General features: G+C 37.1%; 1 protein-coding gene across 1 annotated transcript; it reads left to right on the top strand.

Annotated features, from left to right (window-relative positions):
• The first annotated feature begins 667 nt into the window (after window positions 1-667).
• Window positions 668-23,533, top strand: LOC127434214 (coagulation factor XIII A chain-like). The gene is made up of 14 exons (XM_051686778.1): window positions 668-733; window positions 4,813-5,029; window positions 7,172-7,423; window positions 7,723-7,841; window positions 7,995-8,102; window positions 8,815-8,992; window positions 10,170-10,308; window positions 12,527-12,630; window positions 13,902-13,990; window positions 14,144-14,297; window positions 15,661-15,939; window positions 16,037-16,197; window positions 16,381-16,517; window positions 22,502-23,533. Exons 1-14 carry the CDS (start codon window positions 668-670, stop codon window positions 22,638-22,640), a joined length of 2,142 nt encoding a protein of 713 aa, XP_051542738.1. The 3' UTR covers window positions 22,641-23,533.
• The last annotated feature ends 43 nt before the right edge of the window (window positions 23,534-23,576 follow it).

Below are 23,576 nucleotides of genomic sequence, written 5' to 3'. Positions count from 1 at the left end.
GCGACTCTAGGGGTGGTAGTCAGCATCAATACTTGCTGAGATACCCAGGCTCCGTGTTCATGATACTTAATGCATTTACTGAAGTTAACAAATGGAACCTTATTGTAAAGTGTTACCGTTATTTCAGATACTTAAGTGAACATTATATGGTTTTTTATTTTTATTTTAGTTAAAAACCATATCATAAAATATGTACCAATATGTCATAACTTGATACTAAATTTAAATATATGCATAATTCATATAGTGCCTAAACAAGTAAAATGAAGTGGTTAACCTGCTATTGACACTTGCAGAGATTATCCACATTTTCTTCTCCCTTCTATTGCCAAGTAAAATAACAGTCTATACATTATTAATTTCACTGACTTCTTCACCAAAAACATATAAATGTTACAGTCTATAGTCTATCACTTTACTCACTTTACAACATTAATTCTTTAATAGTTAGTATGACATATTATTAATAAAAATACTATATATTATTGAATTGTTTAATTAATGTAAACGACTGTCTGGAATGCTGTAGTTGTCAGAAAGGTCACAGTTTTACACTTTGCATGTCAGACTGACTTGATCTCACGATCATCTTGACTTTAGGTGCTCTGGTTCCATGGAAGTGTTTTTCTGTAGTGGAAGAGGAAGTCCTCACCCTTTATTAATCAGCATGGGGGTCCTCATGGGCACATCTGCTAGGAGCATCCTCAGACCCATCAACTCTTCTACGAACACAGTGAGTATAATACTTTTAATGACTTTTCTAAACCTAAATGTTTCTGAGCATGGCTTTGGGTTATTCAGGGTTTTACAGGTATTTTTTTTTATTTTTTATTATATATTTCTCTATATTACTTGATTCAGGTAGACAAAAACATATGAAGTAGATGGTGCAATGTTTAGTTGTGTTAAGCAGATTTTTGCTGAGTATGCATTTGTAACTACTATCTACTCACCTTTATTGTTTAATGTCCTAAAACTTTTATGTAGGCCTATGGCATGCAATAAATTAGTGACTTTTGTTTCAAAAACAATTGGTATAATATGAAGAAAAATATAGTGCAAGCATCAGTATCACAACATCACTGTGCTAATGCTAAAATGGAATTAGGTTTAAACATTCATAACTGCAGTCTTCCTGGAATGTGCTTGCAAAATTGCTGCAGAAAAGTTTCTGTAATTGCAGCACACACAAATATTAAAACTAGTAATGTTTTATTTCTTCCTCAGTTATTGAGCTTGTATCAAATGCACTTGACATGAACAATACTTTTAAAGTTGTGTGCACCTTTTAATCAAGCTAAAATGCGTATTTCAATTTAGCCTAAACTAAAAAAAATATTTTAGCCTAATTTTGAGATTTACATATTTCAATTTCATAACATGGCTCCATCAAATTAAATTATGGTTAACAGAATTAAATTAACAAAACGTTAACAAAATAATATATTTTTTTTAAGTTTTATTAATTTTATCTTTGTTAAAAATTAAAAAATTCATTTTGATGGAATTTTGTTATGAAATTTAAATCCTCAAATCTTTTTTTTTTTTTTTTTTAAACATTTAAAAGTAAAAAAAAAAAAAATGTTTTTTTTACATTTTAAAGAATAGAGACTAGACTACACCCATCCTCAAAAATGTGATTTGATGGTTAAAGTAATATTTCAGGGTTGATAACAAAATAAGCTCAATCGACAGCATTTATGGCATAATGTTGATTACCATACCATATAGACCTTTCCCTCCTTTCTTAAAAAAAGCATGTACATGCTTTTATAAAATTATACGCTTTACATTTCTGCCTAAAACCCTCCAAAAATTGGCTCCATTCACTTTCATTGTAAGTGCCTCACTGTAACCTCGATTTTTGGGGACAAGTTAAAATTATTTTTTGTGGTAATCAACATTATGTCACAAGTGCTGTTGATTGAATTTAACTTGTATTGAACCCGGAAAATTCCTTTAATGCAAGGTGTTTGAGTTGTACGACAAATCCAGATGTTGTTGTGTTGTTTTTGTGTGGATAAAAATGTGTAAAAATGTATAGTGCATTTTTTTGTTAGGTAAGTTATACGACTTGCTGTCGCATTGCACAGATGAGAATGATATTTCATCAGTACTTTATGATTCACACTGTTTCGTGAGAGTCTCACTTTCCGTAAATAGTCTAACACTATATTGCATCACAATCTTCCCATGGAGGAAGACAGAAAGAACTAGAGTCTTCTAGTTCATTCAAACACACACCACCTGAGACCAAACACACATGTAGACACATGCACACACCTGCTGTCTGTCTATTCCTCTGTACCCACCTTTACTGATAAAAATCTTTCAGACGTGTAATGAATGTAGACTCAGTATTTATAATACGTCTCTGGATTTTTCTAATATTAATATGATTTCCCCCCCAGGCCAACGTGAAGACATCTTGTGAACATCATGTCAACCCCACCCTCCCATGACTGGCCCTGGAGACCCAATCGTGGTCGTGTTCCCATTGACTATTCAAACTTAGTTGATTTTAACCCACCTCTGTTTGAATCTTTTGTTGACACTGCGATACCAAGGGCACCCAGTAAGTTAATCAACAGTTCTAACGCTAACACATTGAAAGGATAAGAGTGTCTGTCATCCCACAAAAAAACAAAACAAACAAAACAAACAAACAAACAAACAAACAAAAAAACACCCTAACATCTTAAAGGGATAATTCACCCACAAATGAAAGTTCTCTCATCATTTACTCACCCTCATGTCATCCCAGATGTGTATGACTTTCTTTCTTCTGCAGAACACAAATTAAGATATTTAGAATAACATCTCAGCTCTGTAGGTCCACACAATGCAAGTGAATGGTGATCAGACCTTTGTAACTCCAAAAATCACATAAAGGAAACATAAAAGTAATCCATAAGACTCCAGTGGTTAAATCCATGTCTTCTGAAGTGATATATTAGGTGTGGGTGAGAAACAGAACATGATTTAAATCCTTTTTTCCCCTCTAAATCTCTACTTTCACTTTTACATCTGAAAGTCACATGTGGTGCTGTTTAGTTTCACTTTCAAAACACTTCTGAAGATATGGATTGAAACTGGATTACTGGATTACTTTTATTTTTCCTTTGTATGATTTTTGGAGCTACAAAGGTCTGCATTGTATGGACCAACAGTGCTGAAATATTCTTCTAGATATCTTTGTATTCTGCTGAAGAAAGAAAGTCATACACATCTGGGAAGGCATGAGGGTGAGTAAATAATGAGATCATTTTCATTTTTGGGTGAACTATCCCTTTAAAGGATATTGTGGGTTTTAAACTCAATCGACAGCATTTGTAGCATAATGTTGATTAACACAGAAAACATTTTCCACTTGTCCCTCGTTTAGTTAAAAAAAAAAAAAAAGCAAAAATCCGGGTTACAGTGAGGCACTTACAGTGGAAGTGAATGGGGCAATGGGGGTTTCAATAGCAGCCACAAAACATAAACAATATGTGTGTGAACATGATTTTAGTGTGATAAAATTGCTTACAACCCTACAACTGGCTTTGTGCGTCATAATGTTGAAGTTGTAATATTGCATGTAACTTTACACTGATAAGGTTAGTATGCAATTTAATTATGCTAAACTTGTGTTTGCATGTATATTATTTACCTCTTGTGGCTATACTTATGAAACAATGCATATATTAATGGTTATTACGAACTAGCCCCATTCACTTCCCTTGTGAGAATTTCTTTTTTTTTTCTTCTTCAATAAACAAGGAACAAGTCAAAAATATTTTCTGTGGTAATCAATATTATGCCACAAATGCTGTCGATTGAGCTTAACTTATATTGAAACCAAAACATTCCTCTAACTTTCACAGCGCACAAAACAAATCAAAGGTGGCAGATGAGGTGAGATATTTTGTTAAATAAATATTCATATATTCCATTCAATAGACAACTGAAAAGTTATGATCCAATGTGAATTTTCTTGATAAAAAAATATGATCGTGCCTGGTAACATGTGCATGTAAAATAGCTAGAAATAGCATTTTAGCTCAGCATAAAGCTGACAATTTACACAAGGTTTATTTCTATTTCTTCTGCTCCAAACTTACTTCAAACTCACTTCTCTGTCTGCTCGTATGAATGTAACACATCATAAGAAAGTGTTTCACTGCTGTTCAAATGCACTTTGGATCGCATCATTTGTATGTATAAATGTTTTCCATCTGAAAGGACTAAATATTAAATGAAACAAATGACAATAAAATGCAAAGTAATCTCTTCAGTAATCAAAATACTTTTAGAATGTAACTGTATTCTAAATACCAATGATTTAAATTGTAACTGTAGTGGAATACAGTTACTTATATTTTGTATTTTAAATACGTAATCCCGTTACATGTATTTCATTACTCCCCAACCCTGCTTATTAGCATATTGTGTTGTTAGCCTAGCAACATGTGCTAACAGCAAACTTTGTTAGAATCAGTTGTGAATGACTTTTATATGCATTCATGTGTCATCCAGAATTGCTGTAGATCGTTCTGAATTTGTAACTTACAAGATTTCACCAAGCTATTGAACACAGCTGATGTCTTTCACCAAAGACTATTTAGTTGTCCCAGTCATTTTCTGGACAGCTCATATCATGCCAAAACCTGTTAATTTATTTAAGAATTAAGAATTAAACCTTAAAGCTACTCATTAAAGCTAAAAAGCTGTTTGTTCTTGTTCAGAAACGGTCTTTCAACAGTTTTAGCTTGATTATTTTTCTGAAACAGTTAACTGACTCACAGTTGCAATAATGTTTGTATTCAGCAGATCATTAAAGTAAGCCTTTTCTTTTTTCTAGCAACACCACCCCTCTCAGTGTTGAGTATTGACATGCTTGTGACAGATAACAAGAAGCTTCACAACACCAACATGTACAAGAACCCCAACCTGATTGTGCGTAGAAATAAAGAATTCACCGTCATCGTCAGCTTTGACCGCCCTTTCAATAATCAGCTGGACAGTGTACAACTGGAGTTTGTGATTGGTGAGCTTTTTTTGGAAACCTTCAAATTCTCTGTGTTTTGTTGTTATACAGTTTTTCTAGTTTGTCCAACACAGTGTAATACATTGAATTTTCACAGTTATTTTTTAAATCTACAGTGTCTCTAAACTGGCTTTACGTATCACATTGTAGTAACACAGATGTGACATTTTCACCCAAAGTGCAATAATAAATAGATGTATTCAATAGCCTATATCAACCTGGTCTCATGACAAGTCCTAATAAAAGTATGTGATGGTGAAATCGTAAGAACTTTTACTCCCAAAGAAAAAATAACAAACCAACAAACAATGTTATTAAAATTTGTCCTCTTTAACCCCTAACCCAAATCTAAAACTAAAAGGAAAATAACTTTTACCACGGAAGAATGAAAACATCAAGGTTTGGAACGAGACGAGGGAAGTGTTTTATAAGTTACTGACATAAGTCAGTCATTTGTTTGGCATAAATAAATATGGAATATTTATTATGTGGTATGGAGTAACCAAATTTGTTAATTTCCATTTTCTTAAAAAAAGTGTTGGATAGCAGATTATCTCGAAGTTTTGATGCCTGTATTGTGTCCAACATGATCACACGTGAAGTCGGCATGATGTTTCCGATAGTTTCGGTACCCTAGGATCGGCGAATGTATACCGACGTGCTGACATGTAGCATTCTTATCAGACATGTTTGCAGTGGTTCCAAAGTGTTTACCTTTCCACCTGGTGTGATTGGCAGCGCATTGCATCTGTTGCGTGGGAGACAGGCAGTAACCACGTTTGAATAATCAATAATCAATGACGAGCATGATTCGAAGGTTTCACTTTTCCCTCTAACTATACTTTTTTACTCCACTAATGGTTAAGGTAAGGTTTGGGTTGGGGGATAGAATCTATAAATATATGCTTTTCTCTTCATTGTACAACGTCCTGTAAAGCTGAAAACAACTTGCTTCACTACTAGCTTTTGGTGACCTCTCCTGGACATAAATGGAGCTCACACATGCCCATATGCCCTAAAACATTTACCGCTTTGGCCACTGGGGGTAGTGTTTCAAAATTTCGGTCAACGTATACCGATTTTGACGAAAGAAAGTCGATCTACTCTCTGATTTCACTGTAAGATCAGGCTGATTGTGTCAATATGAAATTCTGTTTGTTGATTTGCTGGTGTAAACGTCATACAAATTCTTACAAGCCAAGTTGCACAATATCTTACACAATTTCGCCATCTTGTTTGACTAAAAGGAGTTGTGATAGGATTTTGTTGGGTATACAATCTTTTTGTCAAAAATATAGCAATTTTAACTTGGTAAGTTACCCATCCTCTACATACAAGTTCCAGTAAGAAAGATTCCTCAAGCACTGGAGAAACACCAGTAATCCAAACCTTGACATTATGGTAAAGTGGAGGTGAGTCAGAGAGAATTCTTATGCTTGCTCATTACTATTCAGGAGAAATAACAATGTGTAGTTAGTATTTAGTAAGTTAGTAGTTGCAGAGCTGCTCACACAGCAGAGGACAAAGAAAATAATGATAGCAACATGAAATGGATAGGCCTGAATGACTAGGCTAGAAATTACAAACCCAGAATAGCCATACCGAGTAAAAGATGGAATTACAGTACATCTGTGATTTTAAAAGCTTTAAAAGGGGCATAAAGTAAAATAGAACAAAAGATTAATGGACTGGAATAACACATACATGGTTTTCCCATTCAGACAATCAGAACCAAGAAAACAGCTGCCCATCACCATTAAAAAATTTGATGACTTGGTGTGCTGCTCTTTCTCTCGTTTGCTTGAGTGAAAGTTAGGTCAGCTGAATAACTGAAGTGATGTTCCCTTGACTGTAGCTGTACTGTTTAATTTACTGTCTAGATGTCAGCCGAGTGTTCATTATTGCCAGCTCACCCACTGTCCAGTGGGAAGACATCTTTGTGTGTTTTTCGGTCACTGTTACTACAGCCAATCCACAGCACCAGTATACCTTGCAAAACTATCACACATTAAAGGTCTACTGACTGACCGACATTGTTGAAATACCTTGTACTATCTATATATTGCTTTCTGTCTTCACTGTAGATTAATCTTAATTAAACATCCACCTTTTGTTAATACTAGCAATTATCTGTTTTCACAGGCAGCACACCTGATGAAAACAAGGGTACCTTCATCACTGTGTCCATTGGTAAAAATAAACGTGACATTCTCTGGCAGGCTCGTGTGGTGACCACACAAGGCAATGACATAATGGTGGGCATAACACCAGATCCGAACTGCATAGTAGGCAGGTTTAGCACTTTTGTCACTGTAGTGACTGATTTTGGAAAACAGCGCACTCAGAAGAACTCTGACACCGATGTCTATGTGCTGTTTAATCCTTGGGACCCTGGTGAGTACAACTTCAGTGCTTTGCATACCGAAGTCTACTACATAGCTGGCAAAATACTTTAATATTTTTGACACCAATAAAACAAGTTCCTGAAGTTCAACTGGTAGGTTAAGCTCTAGCAATGGCATGGTTGTGGGTTTGATTCCTAGAGAACACACATACTGGTGAAATGTATATCATGAGTGCACTGAAAGTTGCGTTGGATCTCAGCCTGTATATTTGCTTGAGTTCAGAATTGGAACATCACTTTCTTGCTACACCAATAATGATCCATATGTACTGTATTTGTTGCGACACAGCGGATCAAGTGTACATGCCCAAAGATACCGAGAGGCAGGAGTATTTGTTGAATGAAGTGGGGACTATCTACAATGGAGACTATAACAACATGACCTCCCGTTCATGGAACTATGGACAGGTTGGCATTCTCTTCTTTGCGATTACTGGAAATTTTTCTTCAAACCAGAGACAAACCAATACTCTTCTGATTAAATATCCAATCTAATGTTCATCTACAAGCTACAATCTGAATCTCTCACCTGCATTTAATCTCTTTTGTGGTTTCCCGTAGTTTCAACAAGGAGTTCTGGATGCTTGCCTTCTAGTTATGGATACTGGCAAAGTACCTCTAATATACCGTGGAAATGCCACTGAGATAGTCCGGCAAGGCTCAGCTCTGGTATGATTTAAACTGACCTAGAACAACAAAAGTTACTGCTATAAACCTTAATTATGAGTAGAACCAAACACCACACCCATATGTGCTTGGAGATCATTTCATTTCAAAATCAATGGTATTAATAGGGTGTTGGCTTCCCTAATTGCTTCCACTCTTCTGGGAAGGCTTTCCACAATATGTTGGAACATGGCTGCGAGGATTTGCTCCCATTCAAACACAAGCATTGAGGTCAGGCACTGATTTTGGGTGACGGGGTCTGGCTCACATTTGGCATTCCAATTCATCCCAAAGGTGTTCAGTGGGGTTCAGGTCTGGGCTTTGTGCAGGCCAGTCAAGTTCTTCCACACCAGACTCAGTAAACCATCTCTTTATGGACAATGTTTTGTGCTGGAACAGAAAAATGCCGTCCCCAAACTGTTGCAACGAATTTGGAAGCATGCAATTCTCTAGAATGTCATTGTTCTCACTGGATTTAAGCTTCCTAGCCAAACCTGTTTATTAGAAGGTGGTGTGCACATACTTTTGAACATTTAGTGTATCTTTGGATGCCTCGTGTTCAACTGACGATTGCGAATATGATAGTTTAATATATTGGGCCATGCCCCAAATAATTGAATTATTTTCTTTTTAAATCTTTTATGACATACATTCAAAATGGTTTTATATGAATACCTATGGCATTTATTTAGGCTATCTGGTGGTATATTTACAGATGAACTCCCAAGATGATAATGGTGTCCTGGTTGGCAACTGGAGTAGTGATTACTCCCTTGGCACAGCACCTACAGCTTGGACAGGCAGTCCTGAAATTCTGCTCAAATATGCCAGAGAAGGTTGTGTGCCTGTTTGCTTTGCTCAGTGCTGGGTGTTTGCTGGTGTGCTGAACACTTGTGAGTATGGCATTTACAGATTCCTTTTGTGCATTTTGGGTGTTGAGTGTCACAAAGAACATTCATAATTGTTTTAGACCCTTACAAAATAGTTCTTGGCGAACCAAGGCACTGTGATGGAATCAGATGGTAATGGCATAATTTACCATGTTACTGAGTGATTAACATTTTCATACATCATGGTATTTACATGGTACTTAAGGGTACTTTAAAGAATAACATGATATAATCATAGTACCTGTGTTTTCCCCCAAAAAACAAAAAAACTAAAACATGGTAATAGCATGGTACTATTTTGTAAATGGACCAATAAAGAGAACTGAATGAGACATGAATCCTCCACATGAATGTGAGGAATTGGAACGCTTAATATGGCAGCTGTAGAATTGGGAGTCCTGCCTTTCAGTTAAAGGCCCTAATCACCCATTTGATATTGTTCACTCTAGAACATGCAAGCACATTTGGGTGTGTTCCAGACTTCTCGGAAGTCTGTATTTTCCCACCCCCTACTTGAAAATAACGAATGCCGCTTGAAGTCGAACATCCGACTTGTGAAGTTGGAATAGATTGATCAGCCCAACCTCAGTAAGAAGTGCCATTTGATGTCATTTCCAAGGTTGCAGAGGGTTTTGTGAAATGTAAAAACAAAATATTAAGTATTTTCAATGCACGAAATGTATGAATATGTAAAATACTAGAAATATACAATAGGCTATTAAGAAGAATTGTTTGTGTATCCATCATACCTACATTATTTCCCTATTTTGATCATTGCATACAGTAGTTACTAGATAGTCAGCTAGCATCTGGAAGACAGTGCATGCCATAATATTTGACTTGTACATGTGATTGTGCTGTGTGAATGACTGGAACGCACTGAGGTCTGAAGTGGGAAATTTAATGTGGGTATTTTCTCCTCTGACTTCGATCCCATTGTTGTCTGATTTTAATGCTGATTTGAAATATGTTAAATGAAATGTAATCTTCACAAACAGTTTTGGAGATTTTCGTTATCAAGATGGCTGTCAAGGGAACAGAGTTGCCTTAAAGGGCTTTTGACTGTTTTGATAAAGAAGTAAATTAACACTGCCTTTTGTAGAGAGAAATTTGGGACAGTTTGCATGCTGAGAATAAGATCAACATTATTTATTAAATATTTATTAATTCTCCAACCCAGTTTTGCGCTGTCTCGGGATCCCTGCAAGGATCATCACCAACTACTGCTCCGCTCACGATAACACGGGAAACCTGAAGACAGACATTGTGCTGGATGAATCTGGGAATGTGAACAAAGGAAGAACAAGAGATTCAGTTTGGTGAGATCTAGGGGCCGTTTACACGGCAACATTTTCAACTAAAAACGGAAAACTTTTTATGTGTTGTTTACACGACAATGGCGTTTTGGGGCCTGAAAATGCAAACTTTTGAAAACGGGTTTCAAAGTGCATGTTTTTGAAAACGATGCCGTTATCGTCTCCATGTAAACATACAAAAACAATGAAAATGATGACGTCATGTGCACGCATATTACGTGTTCAGTCTATAGGCATGCGCGAGACATTCAAAACTACAGTGGTGGACTACAGGACTGTGTTTGTGCTGCTCAAGATTTTGAGTTTATTGACGCTTCTCCAGCAAAGTGTAGATTTACTACATCACTACTATGACCAGCAATCACCATCTTTGTTGTTTGTTTTCACCACTCTGTGGAAGAATGCTTATGTGCACAGGTGTGTAGTATTTCTTTACAAAGTGACATCGCCAACTACTGGCCTGGCATGCATAATACAGTGTTTTTAGTTGTTTTCGCGGATCCGTGTGAACGGGGATCGTTTTGAAAACGTTGTCGTCTGTACGTGAAACTTTTCAAAAATGCAAAGGAAAACATTTAAGTTTTTAGTACATCGTTGTCGTGTAAACGTACACTTAATGAACAACACTACATAAGCATCCAAGTACCATATAATCATAAATTGCGGTAAGTTGCTGCCTTAGTTTCATCTTCCCAATATAATTTGCATTTAGTTTAATTAGCTGTTTTTAAGGTTTTTAGTTTCAGCTGAAGCATTACCTCTAGAGAGGTTCTGTGTTAACAGTCTGATTGGTAATGATGGTTAAGGACAGAAACTTTATGCACATACACAAATGTACATGCAAATGATTAACTAGCACACTGCAATCATTCGTTTCCATTACTGCGGCAGTGATAAACCTCAGTACTTAAGGGGCAGTAGTTACTTTCACATGTCTGCACCATTAAATGTGATGTCCCTTACAAAAATCGAGAGTTCATGGCAAATTTGCTGCAAACTTGCCGCAAATACACCACTAATACTTTTTTACATGCAAATGAGCTTTGCGAATTGTCCATTGTTGCCAAAGGTTTGCTGCAGGGTTACTACTAGTGGTAAAGAGCTGCAAACATCTGGCAAACATTTGCAGCTAATCACAAGCTCATTTGCGTATGAAAATAATTAGCAGCTAATTTGTGGCAAGTTTGCAGCTAGTTTAGATTTTTTGTAAGGGGTGTTACAGGAATATTCCAGGTTCAATACAAGTTAAGCTCAGTCGATGGCATTTGTGGCATAATATTGATTACCACAAAAATGTATTTCGATTCGCCCCTCCTTTTCTTTAAAATTAGCACAAATCGAGGTTACAGTGAGGCACTTACAATGGAAGTGAATGGAGCCATATTTTTGAAGGTTAAAGGCAGAAATGTAAAGCTTATAATTTTATAAAAGCACATGCATTAATTCTTCTGTTAAAACTCATGTATTATTTGAGCTGTAAAGTAGTTTAAAGGGTCGTTTTAGGTTTTGTTGACACTACATCGTCATGGTAACAAAGTTGTAAAACTGGCTCTAACTTTACACATACAAGGTTAGTAAGTGATTTTATCACACTAAAATCATGTTTACACACATATTGTTTATGTCTTGTGGCTATACTTTTGAAGTAGTGTGTATGTTAACATTTACTGATTGGCCCCCATTCACATCCATTGTAACTGTAACCTCGATTTTTGCTTTTTTTTAAGAAAAGGAAGGATGAGTCAAATTTTATTTTTGTGATAATCAGTATTATGCACAAATGCTGTCGATTGAGTTTAACGTTTATTGAACTTGGAATATTCCTTTAGTATTCAGGTAACTAGCTTTAGCTAACTTGCTCAGCCAGATTCTTTTCAAACTGTAGCTCTGCCATGACAGTTGTTTACTTGAGAGAGAAAACTGACCGTAGAAGACATTAGTTTACACTAATGCCCCCAACAGACACTTTTCACAGACTGATGATGCATTTCTGCCTTATTTAGCAGAATCTAGCAAGTTTGTGAAAATGGTCTTTAGTGACTCTTGCAAAAATACTGAGAATGCGATGCGTCCTTGCTTTACGTTATGCATTCTGTATCACATTTTACAATGCAACGATACACTGCATCAAGTGTGCACAGCAGGAAGCATTTACCTCCACATGCTTATGTAGAGCCTTGTTTAGTTGTCGTTTAGTGACAATGATACTGTGTTTTTACAGGAACTACCACTGCTGGAATGAAGTGTACATGAAGAGGCCTGATCTGCCAGAAAAATACTCTGGTTGGCAGGTGGTTGACTGCACCCCTCAAGAGACCAGTGATGGTATGATCTACTACATTTTAGCTGCATCAAAAATGTGCCCAAAGATTTTGCCTTTTAAATTTGGTATATTGGATATGACTTCAGTCTTAGTATACAATTAATATTTGATCATTGCTATTCCTGTTGGATTTTTGAATGAATCTGTACAACATAAATTATCAGATTTTAGGCTTGACTGCATTCATCAAGCTCAAGTATTCAACCATGTTACTGAAGTTAAAAAACAAAACAAAAAAAAAAAACAAAAAAAAAGATAAAAACATTTTTTTTTTTTTGGGATCAAACAGATATTTTTTTCTTTCATTTATGGGAAATATAAGTTCATGAAATAACAAACCAAGATTTGATGCAAAACTAGCTAGCCCCTAATGAGTTATAGATTTATTTATAGACTGCAACCCTGTTACTTGCAACCCTAATTTTTCATTAATTTTTATTAAGAATACACTCTGTAATAAACTATATTCAGACATGTCCCAAATTTTGGTAATAGGGTTGCATAAATGCTGAACATCACACTAAAACAAATGTAAAACAGCATGTACACATATAATATTAAGCTTGACTTCCTGAAGTGGACGAAAATTTTTTTTTAAGGTTAATCATCTCTTTTCTCTGATAGGCCTACTTGAAAAATATTTTTCTAGATTTCCAAGCCCTATTTTGTACCCTATTCATATAAAGTGCCAGGAGCTTGAAAAAGCATACTAGTCTTTTAAAGACCCACATTTAGACTCCCTCTGGTTGAAGATTTAAAGGGTGTCTGAGGGCTGGTTTGGCATCTCTGTTCCATTAAAATCTGCTCTGACCTTATGTTTTGTGAGAGGCATTTAGAACTCATTGTTTAATTTGTGTGTTACATGTAAATATGTATTTTATATAAAATTCCATGTAGACTTTACTGTGGTACTCTGATGGTATCAGATGGTAATACCATGGTACTTTAATATATGCCATGGTACTGTAAGGTTGCCATGTTCATATATCACTGAATTTACATGGTACTCCAAATACCACAAGCTATACTTCAAATACTACAAGGTACATAATGCCATGGGATTACCATCATGGCAGTGTCCAAAAAATGGTAAAACCAATGGAAAAAACAATGGTAATACCATGGTATGTGTTGCAAAGTGGAAACATGGCATTCCAGCCATGTAGAATTAGATTCCATTGCTTAAACCTGGTTTTTAAAAAAATTAAGCTTTAATTCTTGCTTAATGTTGTACTAAATGACCAAAAAAAGTTAATTGGCCTCTCTTGTGTAGGTCTTTATCGATGCGGCCCGACATCTGTCAAGGCCGTCAAAGAGGGAGAGCTCAGCTATCCATTTGATGCAAGGTTTGTCTTTGCTGAGGTAAGAAACATATGAACTCTTTTTGCTGTTTTTTGTTCCTTTTTTTTTTTTTTTTTTTTTTTTTTACCTATTGTTTAGTTTATAAGATCTTAAAGCTTAGCTAAAATGTTTGTGTTTAAGCACTTAATGAAAAACTCTTTTTACTGTCTTTAGCTGAACAGTGATGTGGTTTACCATCAGTCTGATAAGTACGGAAACTTAAAGATCATCTACGTGGATGCCGGGTATACTGGAAAGCTTATTGTGACCAAAAAGCCGAACAGTAACGGCTATGATGATATTACATCCAACTACAAATATCCAGAAGGTAAGGGCATCTGTTTTCATTTCACATCATTCCATAAAATCAAAATTAAAAAAGCCATTGCAGCAAGAGAGCTGCATTATCTCAGGCCATATGATATACAATACATGACTGAAAAGATCTGTCCCACTAGGCCCATGTAGTCATAGATTGACACTTGAGAGCACATAGTGGTTTACAATCCTGGGAAAAAAAAGAAAACTGTGGGTCACTGTCAACATGGGTCTTATGGACTTATGCTTAGCATCATCAAGAAAAATGCAGGGTCCCACTTTAATTAAGTGTCTTTAGCTACTATGTACCTACATAAAAGATATGAAGCACTGGATGAAGTATTTTCATTGTTCTGTGAATCTCTTGCAAGATTTGCAACTGCGGCTACCAAGTTTGGGGTAGGGATAGGGGTTAGGGTCAACAGTGTAACTGTGATGTAATTACATGCAGGTACTTTTAATGTAAGTACCATGTACTGTATGTAGACAGTAAATTCATTGTATCAGATGCTTCATTTTTTTTTATGTAAATACATTGAAGTTAAAGACACCTAATACAAAGTGGGTCCAAATGTAATTTTTTTGCAAGACTATCTTAGATTATCATCAATGCTGGTCCAAGCTGGTTTATGCTGGTTAGTGCTAGTTTGGTGGTTTGGTGGTCTAGATGGTGGACGAGCAAAGCCATGCTGACTAGTGTGGTCTTTCTTCTGGATCTGTCTGGTTAAGTTACACACTATTCAGCATTGAATAATAAATTCTGTTAGAGTGATTCGTTTGCAGCAAACCGTCTACCTCAAATCTCAGGGGTTCTTCCTGAAAGGCGATAATCCTTTTAGAGTTGGAAACTAAATTTGGAAATGAGTCTCAGAGAAGATACAGTTTACTTCAGTATTAGCGAGTAATGCTGCTAAGCTTAGGTTGACATCACCGACTGAAATTAGATCAAGAAATTTTGGTTGATTTATTTGAATGTTTGATGAGGAGAGCAGTTGACTCATATGGTCCAGATATCAGCAAAAGCAATGAATGTTTATCTGTATTGGGTAATATGATGATGGTGTGCAAAATCTAACTAAATTGTTTCTCCTTTTGGAGTCCTTGCAGTGATAATTTGACGATACAAATGATTTCAATTACTCCAGAGTTCTTTGGCAACACAAGGGAATTCTTAAGATATTTCCTTCCTCAATTCAAAAGTCAGATTAAATTAGGAAGCCAAACAAACATCCTATGTATATACTATGTATGCACAAAAATTGTGGTTTGTTGATGTAGAGTGGAGCAGTTGAAGGTCTACAGAGCCTTACCTAAGGATGACTTCATTTGTATACAGAATATACATCATTTTCCAACATTTTTCCTGACTCCAGGTAGTGAAATGGACAGACAGACCATGCAGAATGCAGAGCGTCGTGGTGTCACAACCAGGGATTACATCCCACTCACTGAAGCTGGTGTGGAGATAGAGCTTCTGGCTGACACCATCAAAATGGGTGATGACTTCATGCTGACCATGAACATTAAGAACCAGAGCAGCAAGACCTGCACTATCCGTACCACCCTCACAGGCTGTGTGGTGTTTTACACAGGGGTCACCAGCACCTTCTTCAAATCTGAAAAAAAAAATGCAACTGTAGGTCCCCGGAAGAGTGAGTCTGACTTTGCTAATTGAGAATAATAACAATCAAATGCATTTTAGGTTTAGGACTAATTGCACTAATTGGTGAATATCTTCACATTTCGTAGCTCAGACCCTGAAGATAAATGTCCAAGCTTTTGAGTACATGCCCTACCTGGTGGAACAGTCCAACCTGCAGTTCATTGTGTACGGGCGCATTGACGAAACAGGAGTGTCCCTTTCAACGATGAAAGTCATCACACTGCGCCCTCCTGAACTCGTTTTACGGGTACACTTCCCCAATCACTGTTCAGATAGAAACTAGTGTGACACATTTTATTTTTATTTTAAATAACTGTTGCCATGCAGACATTACAAATTTGCCTGCACTGTTGTACTGAGTAGATGCAATTAATAGCTGCCAGCCTGCCAAACAAATGTGTTGATGCTCGACATTATAATTTATCTACAGGTGTCTGGAACTGCCCAGGTTGGCAAGGATCTCATGGTCAGTGTGGAATTCCGGAATCCTTATAAATTCATTCTGAAAAACGTTCAGCTCCGCCTTGATGGACCTGGTCTAATACAGACCAAACTTAAAACATACAGGTAAGATGGTATAAGACAAATAAACCACCTGATTTAATCCATTACTCAACATTACTATTCAATACCAGCAGGTGAAACACAAATGAATATGACTTAACAAAGAATATTATAATGCTGTAGTGCATCAGTAGTCCAACAGAGATGTAATAAAAATGGAACTGTTAAGAGGCAATTCTCTGATGGTGCGTTCATGTCTTGTCAGGATTACCGTTATTATGAGATTCCGACTTGCAAAAAATGTGCACATCTTTGTAGATCTTGTAATTACAAGTTGTAAACTCTGAATTCTATAAAATGTTGAATTGTATAAGATACACCCTTGCATCTCTAGATGCAGACTTAACATTTTTAAGAATCTTAGCCACACTCCTTCCTCCAATGCCAAGTTGAAATCTTTCTCCCATACTCTCTTGAGAGAAGTTAAGGCTCCATCCCCCAGACACTGAATTAACAGGGAGTAGTACACTGATGCCTCATGACCTTTTCCAAAAGCTGCAATCACCTCTCCCAAAGCATCTGCCTCCTTAGGGGTGTGTGTGCTACTCCCAAAAATAGTACAAAGCAGGTGGCGTAGTTGTAAATACCTATAAAACTGAGGTCTGGGGATCCCAAAATGTTGGACCAAGTTATCAAACGATCTCAAAACTCCACTTTCATATAGGTCACCGAGTGTAGCAACCCCCTCACAATCCACTCTGGCCAGCAGAAAGGGGACTTGCCAATACACAATCTTGGGTTCTGCCATATGCTCGAGGCAACATTTAAATAAGTGTCCAATTTAAACAATCTGGACACTTTAGTCCATACCGAGTGTAAATGCGAAATAACGGGGTGTAACTTAACTTTTCCGATTAGTTTGATAGAGATGCTTTGTAATGGCGAAATAGGGGCAAGAACTGCCTGTTCAATAACAAACCAGGGAAGGGCTCTCTCAGGTGGAAGTGACCAATGAGCCAAATGTCTGAGACTGAATGCATAGTAATAAAACAAAATCTTGGGTAGGCCTAGCCCACCTTTGTCTTTGCTCGTCCACCATCTAGACCACCAAACCACCAAACTAGCACTAATCTGGGTCGTTTACCATTTTCAAATGAAGGACTTTGCTATGCTATCAAATTGCTTGAAATAAGAGAGGGGGACATTTACAGGGATAGATTGTAGCAGGTAGTTAAATTTTGGAATACAATTCATTTTAATAACATTAACCTTCAAAATCATCGATAAATGTAATGAAGCCCACCTGCCCACATCGCTCGAAAACCTTTTTATTAAAGGGTCAAAATTACACTAACTAAATCAGACAAATTTGCTGGGAATAAAATCCCCAAATACTTAATGCCCTGTTTGGGGAACTGAAAGGCACCCGGCTGGAAAGCCGATACTGGACAGTACACTGTCAGAGCCAAAGCTTCGGATTTAGACCAATTGACTTTGTATCCTGAGAACTTGGAAAAGGAATTAATAATTCTGTGGAGGCAAGGCATAGATCTAGTAGATTCAGAGACATATAATAAAATATCATCTGCATAAAGCAAAAGCTTATGCGCCACACCTCCTGCCACCACCCCTGGAAAATCCTCCTCCTTTCTTATCGCAACTGCTAATGGTTCCAGGGCAAGACAGAACAATAATGGGGAAAGAGGGCAACCCTGCCGAGTGCCCCTATCCAGAGTAAAATAATCTGAAATTAATCCATTTGTTTGTACCGCTGCTACAGGGTGTCTATAAAGTAACTTAATCCAACCAATAAATGTACTCCCGAACCTGTATATTTCCAAAATCTTAAAAAGATAATCCCATTCTACCATATCAAACGCCTTTTCGGCATCAAGTGAGATGGCAGCGACCGGAGACTGATCATTCGCTACTGACCACATGATATTGATGAGATGCCTGATGTTATCAGAAGAGCTGCGGCCCTGAATAAACCCCACCTGATCTATATGTATAAGAGATGTCATAACCTTACTTAATCGGTTAGCCAAAATTTTTTGGACAACATTTTTACATCTAACTGGACCAGGGAGATTGGACGGTAACTTTTACACTCACTTGGATCTTTGTCCTTTTTAGAGCCTTGCCAGTAGGTAGGGACTTAATTACCTCATCAAGCTCCTCCAAGGTTATCTCAGAATCAAGAGAGTTTTTTGCTCAGTCTTCAGTTTAGGAAGATCTAATGGTTCCACAAAGTTTCTAATATCTTCATCAGTAGACGAAGACGTGGAACTATAAAGATCAAGATAGAACACTTTAAAGGCATTATTAATATCAATGGCTGAGGTAAAAATGTCATCACCAGCAGATTTCGCTGAGGGAATGATAGAAAGTGACTCCCTCTGCTTTAAATATCTAGCCAAAATCTTCCCTGCTTTGTCCCCTGACTCAAAGTATGACTGTCTTGCCCTGAATAACCAAAACTCCACTTTCTGCGACAAAATAGTATTATATCTATATTTCAATTGGGTCAATTCTCTGAGACCATCAGATGACATACGCCGCCTCAGCTCTGCCTCTGCACTTTTAATATTTCCTTCCAACTCCACGAGTTCTCGTGCTTTGGATTTTTTGATGAATGAGGCATACTGTATGATCCGATCCCTAAGAACCGCCGTAAGTGCTTCCCAAGCCACGCCCACAGAGGATACCGAGGACCAGTTGGTTTCCATATTAATATTGATTTCAGTCTTTAACATTTGTTGGAAATCAGGATTTTGCAAAAGGGATACATTAAAGCACCAACTATATGATTTCTTTTTCTCTATATGTGGCAACACCTCTAAACTCACCAGGGAGTGATCCGAGACTAAAATCTTTCCAATTGAGCAATCAACAACAGATGAAATGAGGGATTTGGATATATAAAAAAAATCTATTCTAGAATAAATCTTATGGACTGATGAAAAAAATGCATAGTCTTTACCAGATGGGTTCAAAAGTCTACCAAGATTTTTACACATCCTGTGAAGCGTCAGTGTTACTCTAGGGGGCTAACACTATGATCAAGGACTGAGTCCATCAAAAGATTAAAGTCTCCTCCCAAAATTATATCATGAGGGGTGCCAGTGGCTTGCAACATCCCTTTAAGATCTATAAAAAAGCCCTGATCATCAGTGTTAGGTGTGTAAATATTAGCCAAAATCAACCTTTGCCCCTGAATTTCTGCTAAAACAATAGTGACTCTTCCTAATTTATCATTAATCTGTTTGAGACTTTGAATTGTAAATGTTTACTTATCAATGTAATGACTCCCCTGCTCTTACTTGAGCCAACACTAAAAAAAACATGTCCACTCCATATCTTCCCAAATTTTTCAGCTTCCTGCGGGGAAAGATGCGTTTCTTGAAGAAACACTATATCATATATACTATGCATTTTTTCCAAGAAAGCTTTCCTTTGCTCCTCGCCTGGCGCAACACGAGATCTTTATCGGATGATTTCAAAAATTTGTCCAGAATCGATCGGGGCCTGTCTCCCTCAGCAGATCTGCAAGCTGGGACTCTGTGAGCTTGCTCGATTTCCAGCTTGTGGCCTGTTATGTCAAGCAGACACGAGAACAGCTCGTCTAGAAATTTCACCATATCTCTGCCCTCCTCATGCTCAGGAATTCCAACAATTCAAATGTTATTCCTGCGGCTTCTATTCTCGAGATCTTCAAGCTTTTCAAGAACACGTTCCAAATCAGCTTTGTTCGCGGGTGGATTAGCGGCTAATTCCCTCTCTGATGCCTCCAAATAATAGATTCGTTTTTCAACATCTGTCACTCTTGTGACTAGCTCAGAGAATTTGTTTTCCATCGCCGTATTCAATCGACCTATTACAGCGAGATCCTCCAAGTCCGCAAGTACCTTCGCCAACATCACCGACATGCTGGACAGTTGACACCGGATTCCTTCTCCTGCCGCACCATCCAAATCAAGTCCCCGGTCCACAGGCCTGTCTGGGCTTTCATCTTGAACCCGTAATTGTCTTTTAATATCTCCAGAGCCTGAGGATTTTTACTTCTTTGCCATATTTACCTCAAACAGTAAATGTGTAACTGGGTGTATCAAATTTCACCGGATTATATCATGAAAATAATTAAAAAAATTAGCAAGGTGTGCAGAGCTGTCTCTCACAGATCTGCCCTTCGCATGGCGTCACGTGGCTCCCTGGTTTGAGTATTTCTGTAACTGCTGATCTCCTGGGATTTTCACGCACAACAGTCTCTAGAATTTACTCCGAATGGTGCCAAAAACAAAACAAAAAACATAATGTGAGTGACAGTTCTGTGGATGGAAACACCTTATTGATGAGAGAGGTCAACAGAGAATGGCCAGACTGGTTCGAACTGACAAAGTCTACAGTAACTCTGGTACTGATTACAAATTACATGACAAAAAAATGCATTCAGTAATGTAATCTCGCAGATTACATTTTTGGAGTAATATAATCCAATTAAGTTTGACGCATGACAACTAGAGCTGCTTTGTGATACTCTTTTAGTACAGCCAATTTCCGGTGCATGCGCAGATGATACACACAGACGAGGGCCACATCTGCAAGTTGAGAAAATCTGAGCCACGCGCGGTCTGTGCTGATGATGAAATTTGCGTCATGCATACTGTGCGCGGAGCGATCAGCAATGCGGACAACCGAAATGTATTCAGGTTTTTAAACCCAAAGTATACTTCGGTCAGACACCTGACGCAAACCTCGTCATCAGAGTGTTTGAGCACTGAATGAACGCAGCCTGATTTTTCTAAAGGCCAAAGTATACTTCTGATGTCCGCATTACGGATCGCTCCACGCACAGTATGTGTGAACAAAATTGCATCATCAGCTGATTCACGCACCTGCTATTGACTGTACTAAAAGAGTATCACAAAGAAGTTGTCGTGGGCATGCGTAAAACCTGTTTTTATTCACTCACGGTCAGAAGAGTATACTCACAAAGGCAACATAGTCAACCAGGCGCGAGCCGATCTGGAACCTGCAAAAACTAAATATACCTAGGCCTTAACCCAGTGTCTTTGAATGCGCAGAATGCACATGCACCTGGAATTATTTGCACGAATTAGTGGATCCACATGTTGGCAACACTCACATTTGAGCCACTGCATGTCTGTAAATAACAGAAGATCAAGGTAAAAACAACAACAGTGGATATACATGTCAAGAGTGCATGTGTGAGGCGGTCAGGAGATACCTGCATTTGTATAACTCGAGTCTCAAGGACTATAAAGTCATCTTTATGGGTCTTAACTCCTGGAGAGAAATACTTCGGTGTCTTATAGCAGTTGTAGCATGCATGCACCAAGTGCCAGTGTATGCGTGCACCGTCAAATGGAATACACTTTGACAGGCTCGCGTTCAGCTGTATGCAGATGCTGAGTGTCCACATCAAAATCGAAGTATACTTTGTACTTTAGAGATGGCATCCACTAGATCCTTTGAAGCAATGAAGTTCAAGGTGTGAGCTGCACACCATTGGTGTAATTTCATTCTCAAAAATGAAATTATCTCTATAGATTAAGTGGTTAAATGCTTCAGTAGACCGCTCCATCTTCACTTGGCTGGCTAGTAGCGAGTATCAGTTCTCAGTGCAATACACACAACCCTCCCCCTCTCTTCCGAAAACATTTGAAGACTTATCGAACATATATTAGCAGTGTGCTGATTGAGAATGAAAAATGTAAAAGATTGAAAAAAAAGAATGATTAGGATGATCAATAAATTATCAACAATTTACTGCCGTTGCCTTGTTAATATGTAATCATGTAATCTATAAAAAAGTAATTGTATTCCGATTATGAGTATTTTAAAATGTAATTTAATATATATATATATATATATATATATATATATATATATATATATATATATATATATATATATTAGGGTTAGGGTTAGTCTATAGTAATTATAATTAGCTTCATAAAAAAACAATAGACGTCTATGGTATGACCCATTCAAGATAGTAAACGCATGTGTGTTTCTACCTGCAGGGAGATTATATCTGGTGGCTTTTTGCAATATGTAGACACGATCACACCTATGAGTCCTGGGAGAAAGATGCTGATAGCGTGTCTGGACTGCGCTGCACTGAGACAGGTCACCAACCAGCTGGAAATCAACGTCATGTAACATTATTTGTACAACTAACTGCCATAAGATACAAAGAGGGAACAAGAAAGAGAAAGAAAAAGAATAGGAAAATGAGAGAAAGAACACATTAGAAGGGTTCCCAGTACCGTGCGAATAAATGCCCATTCGTTATGCTTTGCTTGCTTTTCCAATGATAAATTAAAACACAATCTAATGTAGTGGTTCTCAACTGGTTTTGCTTCAGACCCAGATTTTTACATCAAGTAGTGTCCCAACACAGCACCAGAATTGTTTATCGTATAAAAGTAAAAAAAATGTCCATACAATCAAATATGACATTTTGTAAAATTACCATGAATTGCATAGGCCTAACAATTTGCAAAAAGATTAACATGACATTGGAAAAGTGACAATTTTGTAACCAGTCTAACACATGGAGCAGTTAGGCAAAATATTGTATTAGTCATATTACCAAGTGACAGATGAATTTGTACCAAAGTACAGTAGAATTTAGTAATGCACAGCCTTTGATGCCAACAACATAAAATATGGGAAGTGTTTTGAAATAATAAGATAAGCCTATTTATTTTACTATAACAAAGCATGATTATATGGTCAGTTGCATTTTATTATTTGCATTTAGCATTGTTTTTTCTCTCTCTGCTGCCCGCCACCCTATCAGAACACACCTGTGACCCATTTTTGGGACCAATTGAGAACCACTTATATCATTTTTTTAGATTTAAATAAACTTTTTTATATATTCGTTAGTTGAATAAGCAAGAACTATAAAATAAAATAAGCATCCACTGAAATTTATGAAGAAAAGTAAGATGCTATGCAATCATATAAAATAGTCATGCTCTACATAACATATGTCTGTTGTTTTTCTTGGGCAAGGATCAGGTTTTATCCTAATTAACATACACAATTAACAATAATGACAATATAGTGTTGATTTTCTCTGCTGTAATG

The sequence above is a fragment of the Myxocyprinus asiaticus genome, chromosome 44 (assembly GCF_019703515.2).
Source record: "Myxocyprinus asiaticus isolate MX2 ecotype Aquarium Trade chromosome 44, UBuf_Myxa_2, whole genome shotgun sequence".
Lineage (NCBI taxonomy): Eukaryota > Metazoa > Chordata > Actinopteri > Cypriniformes > Catostomidae > Myxocyprinus > Myxocyprinus asiaticus.
Note: the sequence above shows the minus strand (reverse complement) of the source record. Positions and strands in the feature narration are given on the sequence as shown.

Bases quoted from the DNA above. Each gene is read 5' to 3' on its own strand.
- LOC127434214 (XM_051686778.1), top strand. From the start codon at position 668: ATGGGGGTCCTCATGGGCACATCTGCTAGGAGCATCCTCAGACCCATC. The intron at 8,103-8,814 runs GTATGATTTAAA...GTATATTTACAG, and splicing joins TCCGGCAAGGCTCAGCTCTG to ATGAACTCCCAAGATGATAA. The intron at 15,940-16,036 runs GTGAGTCTGACT...CACATTTCGTAG, and splicing joins AACTGTAGGTCCCCGGAAGA to CTCAGACCCTGAAGATAAAT.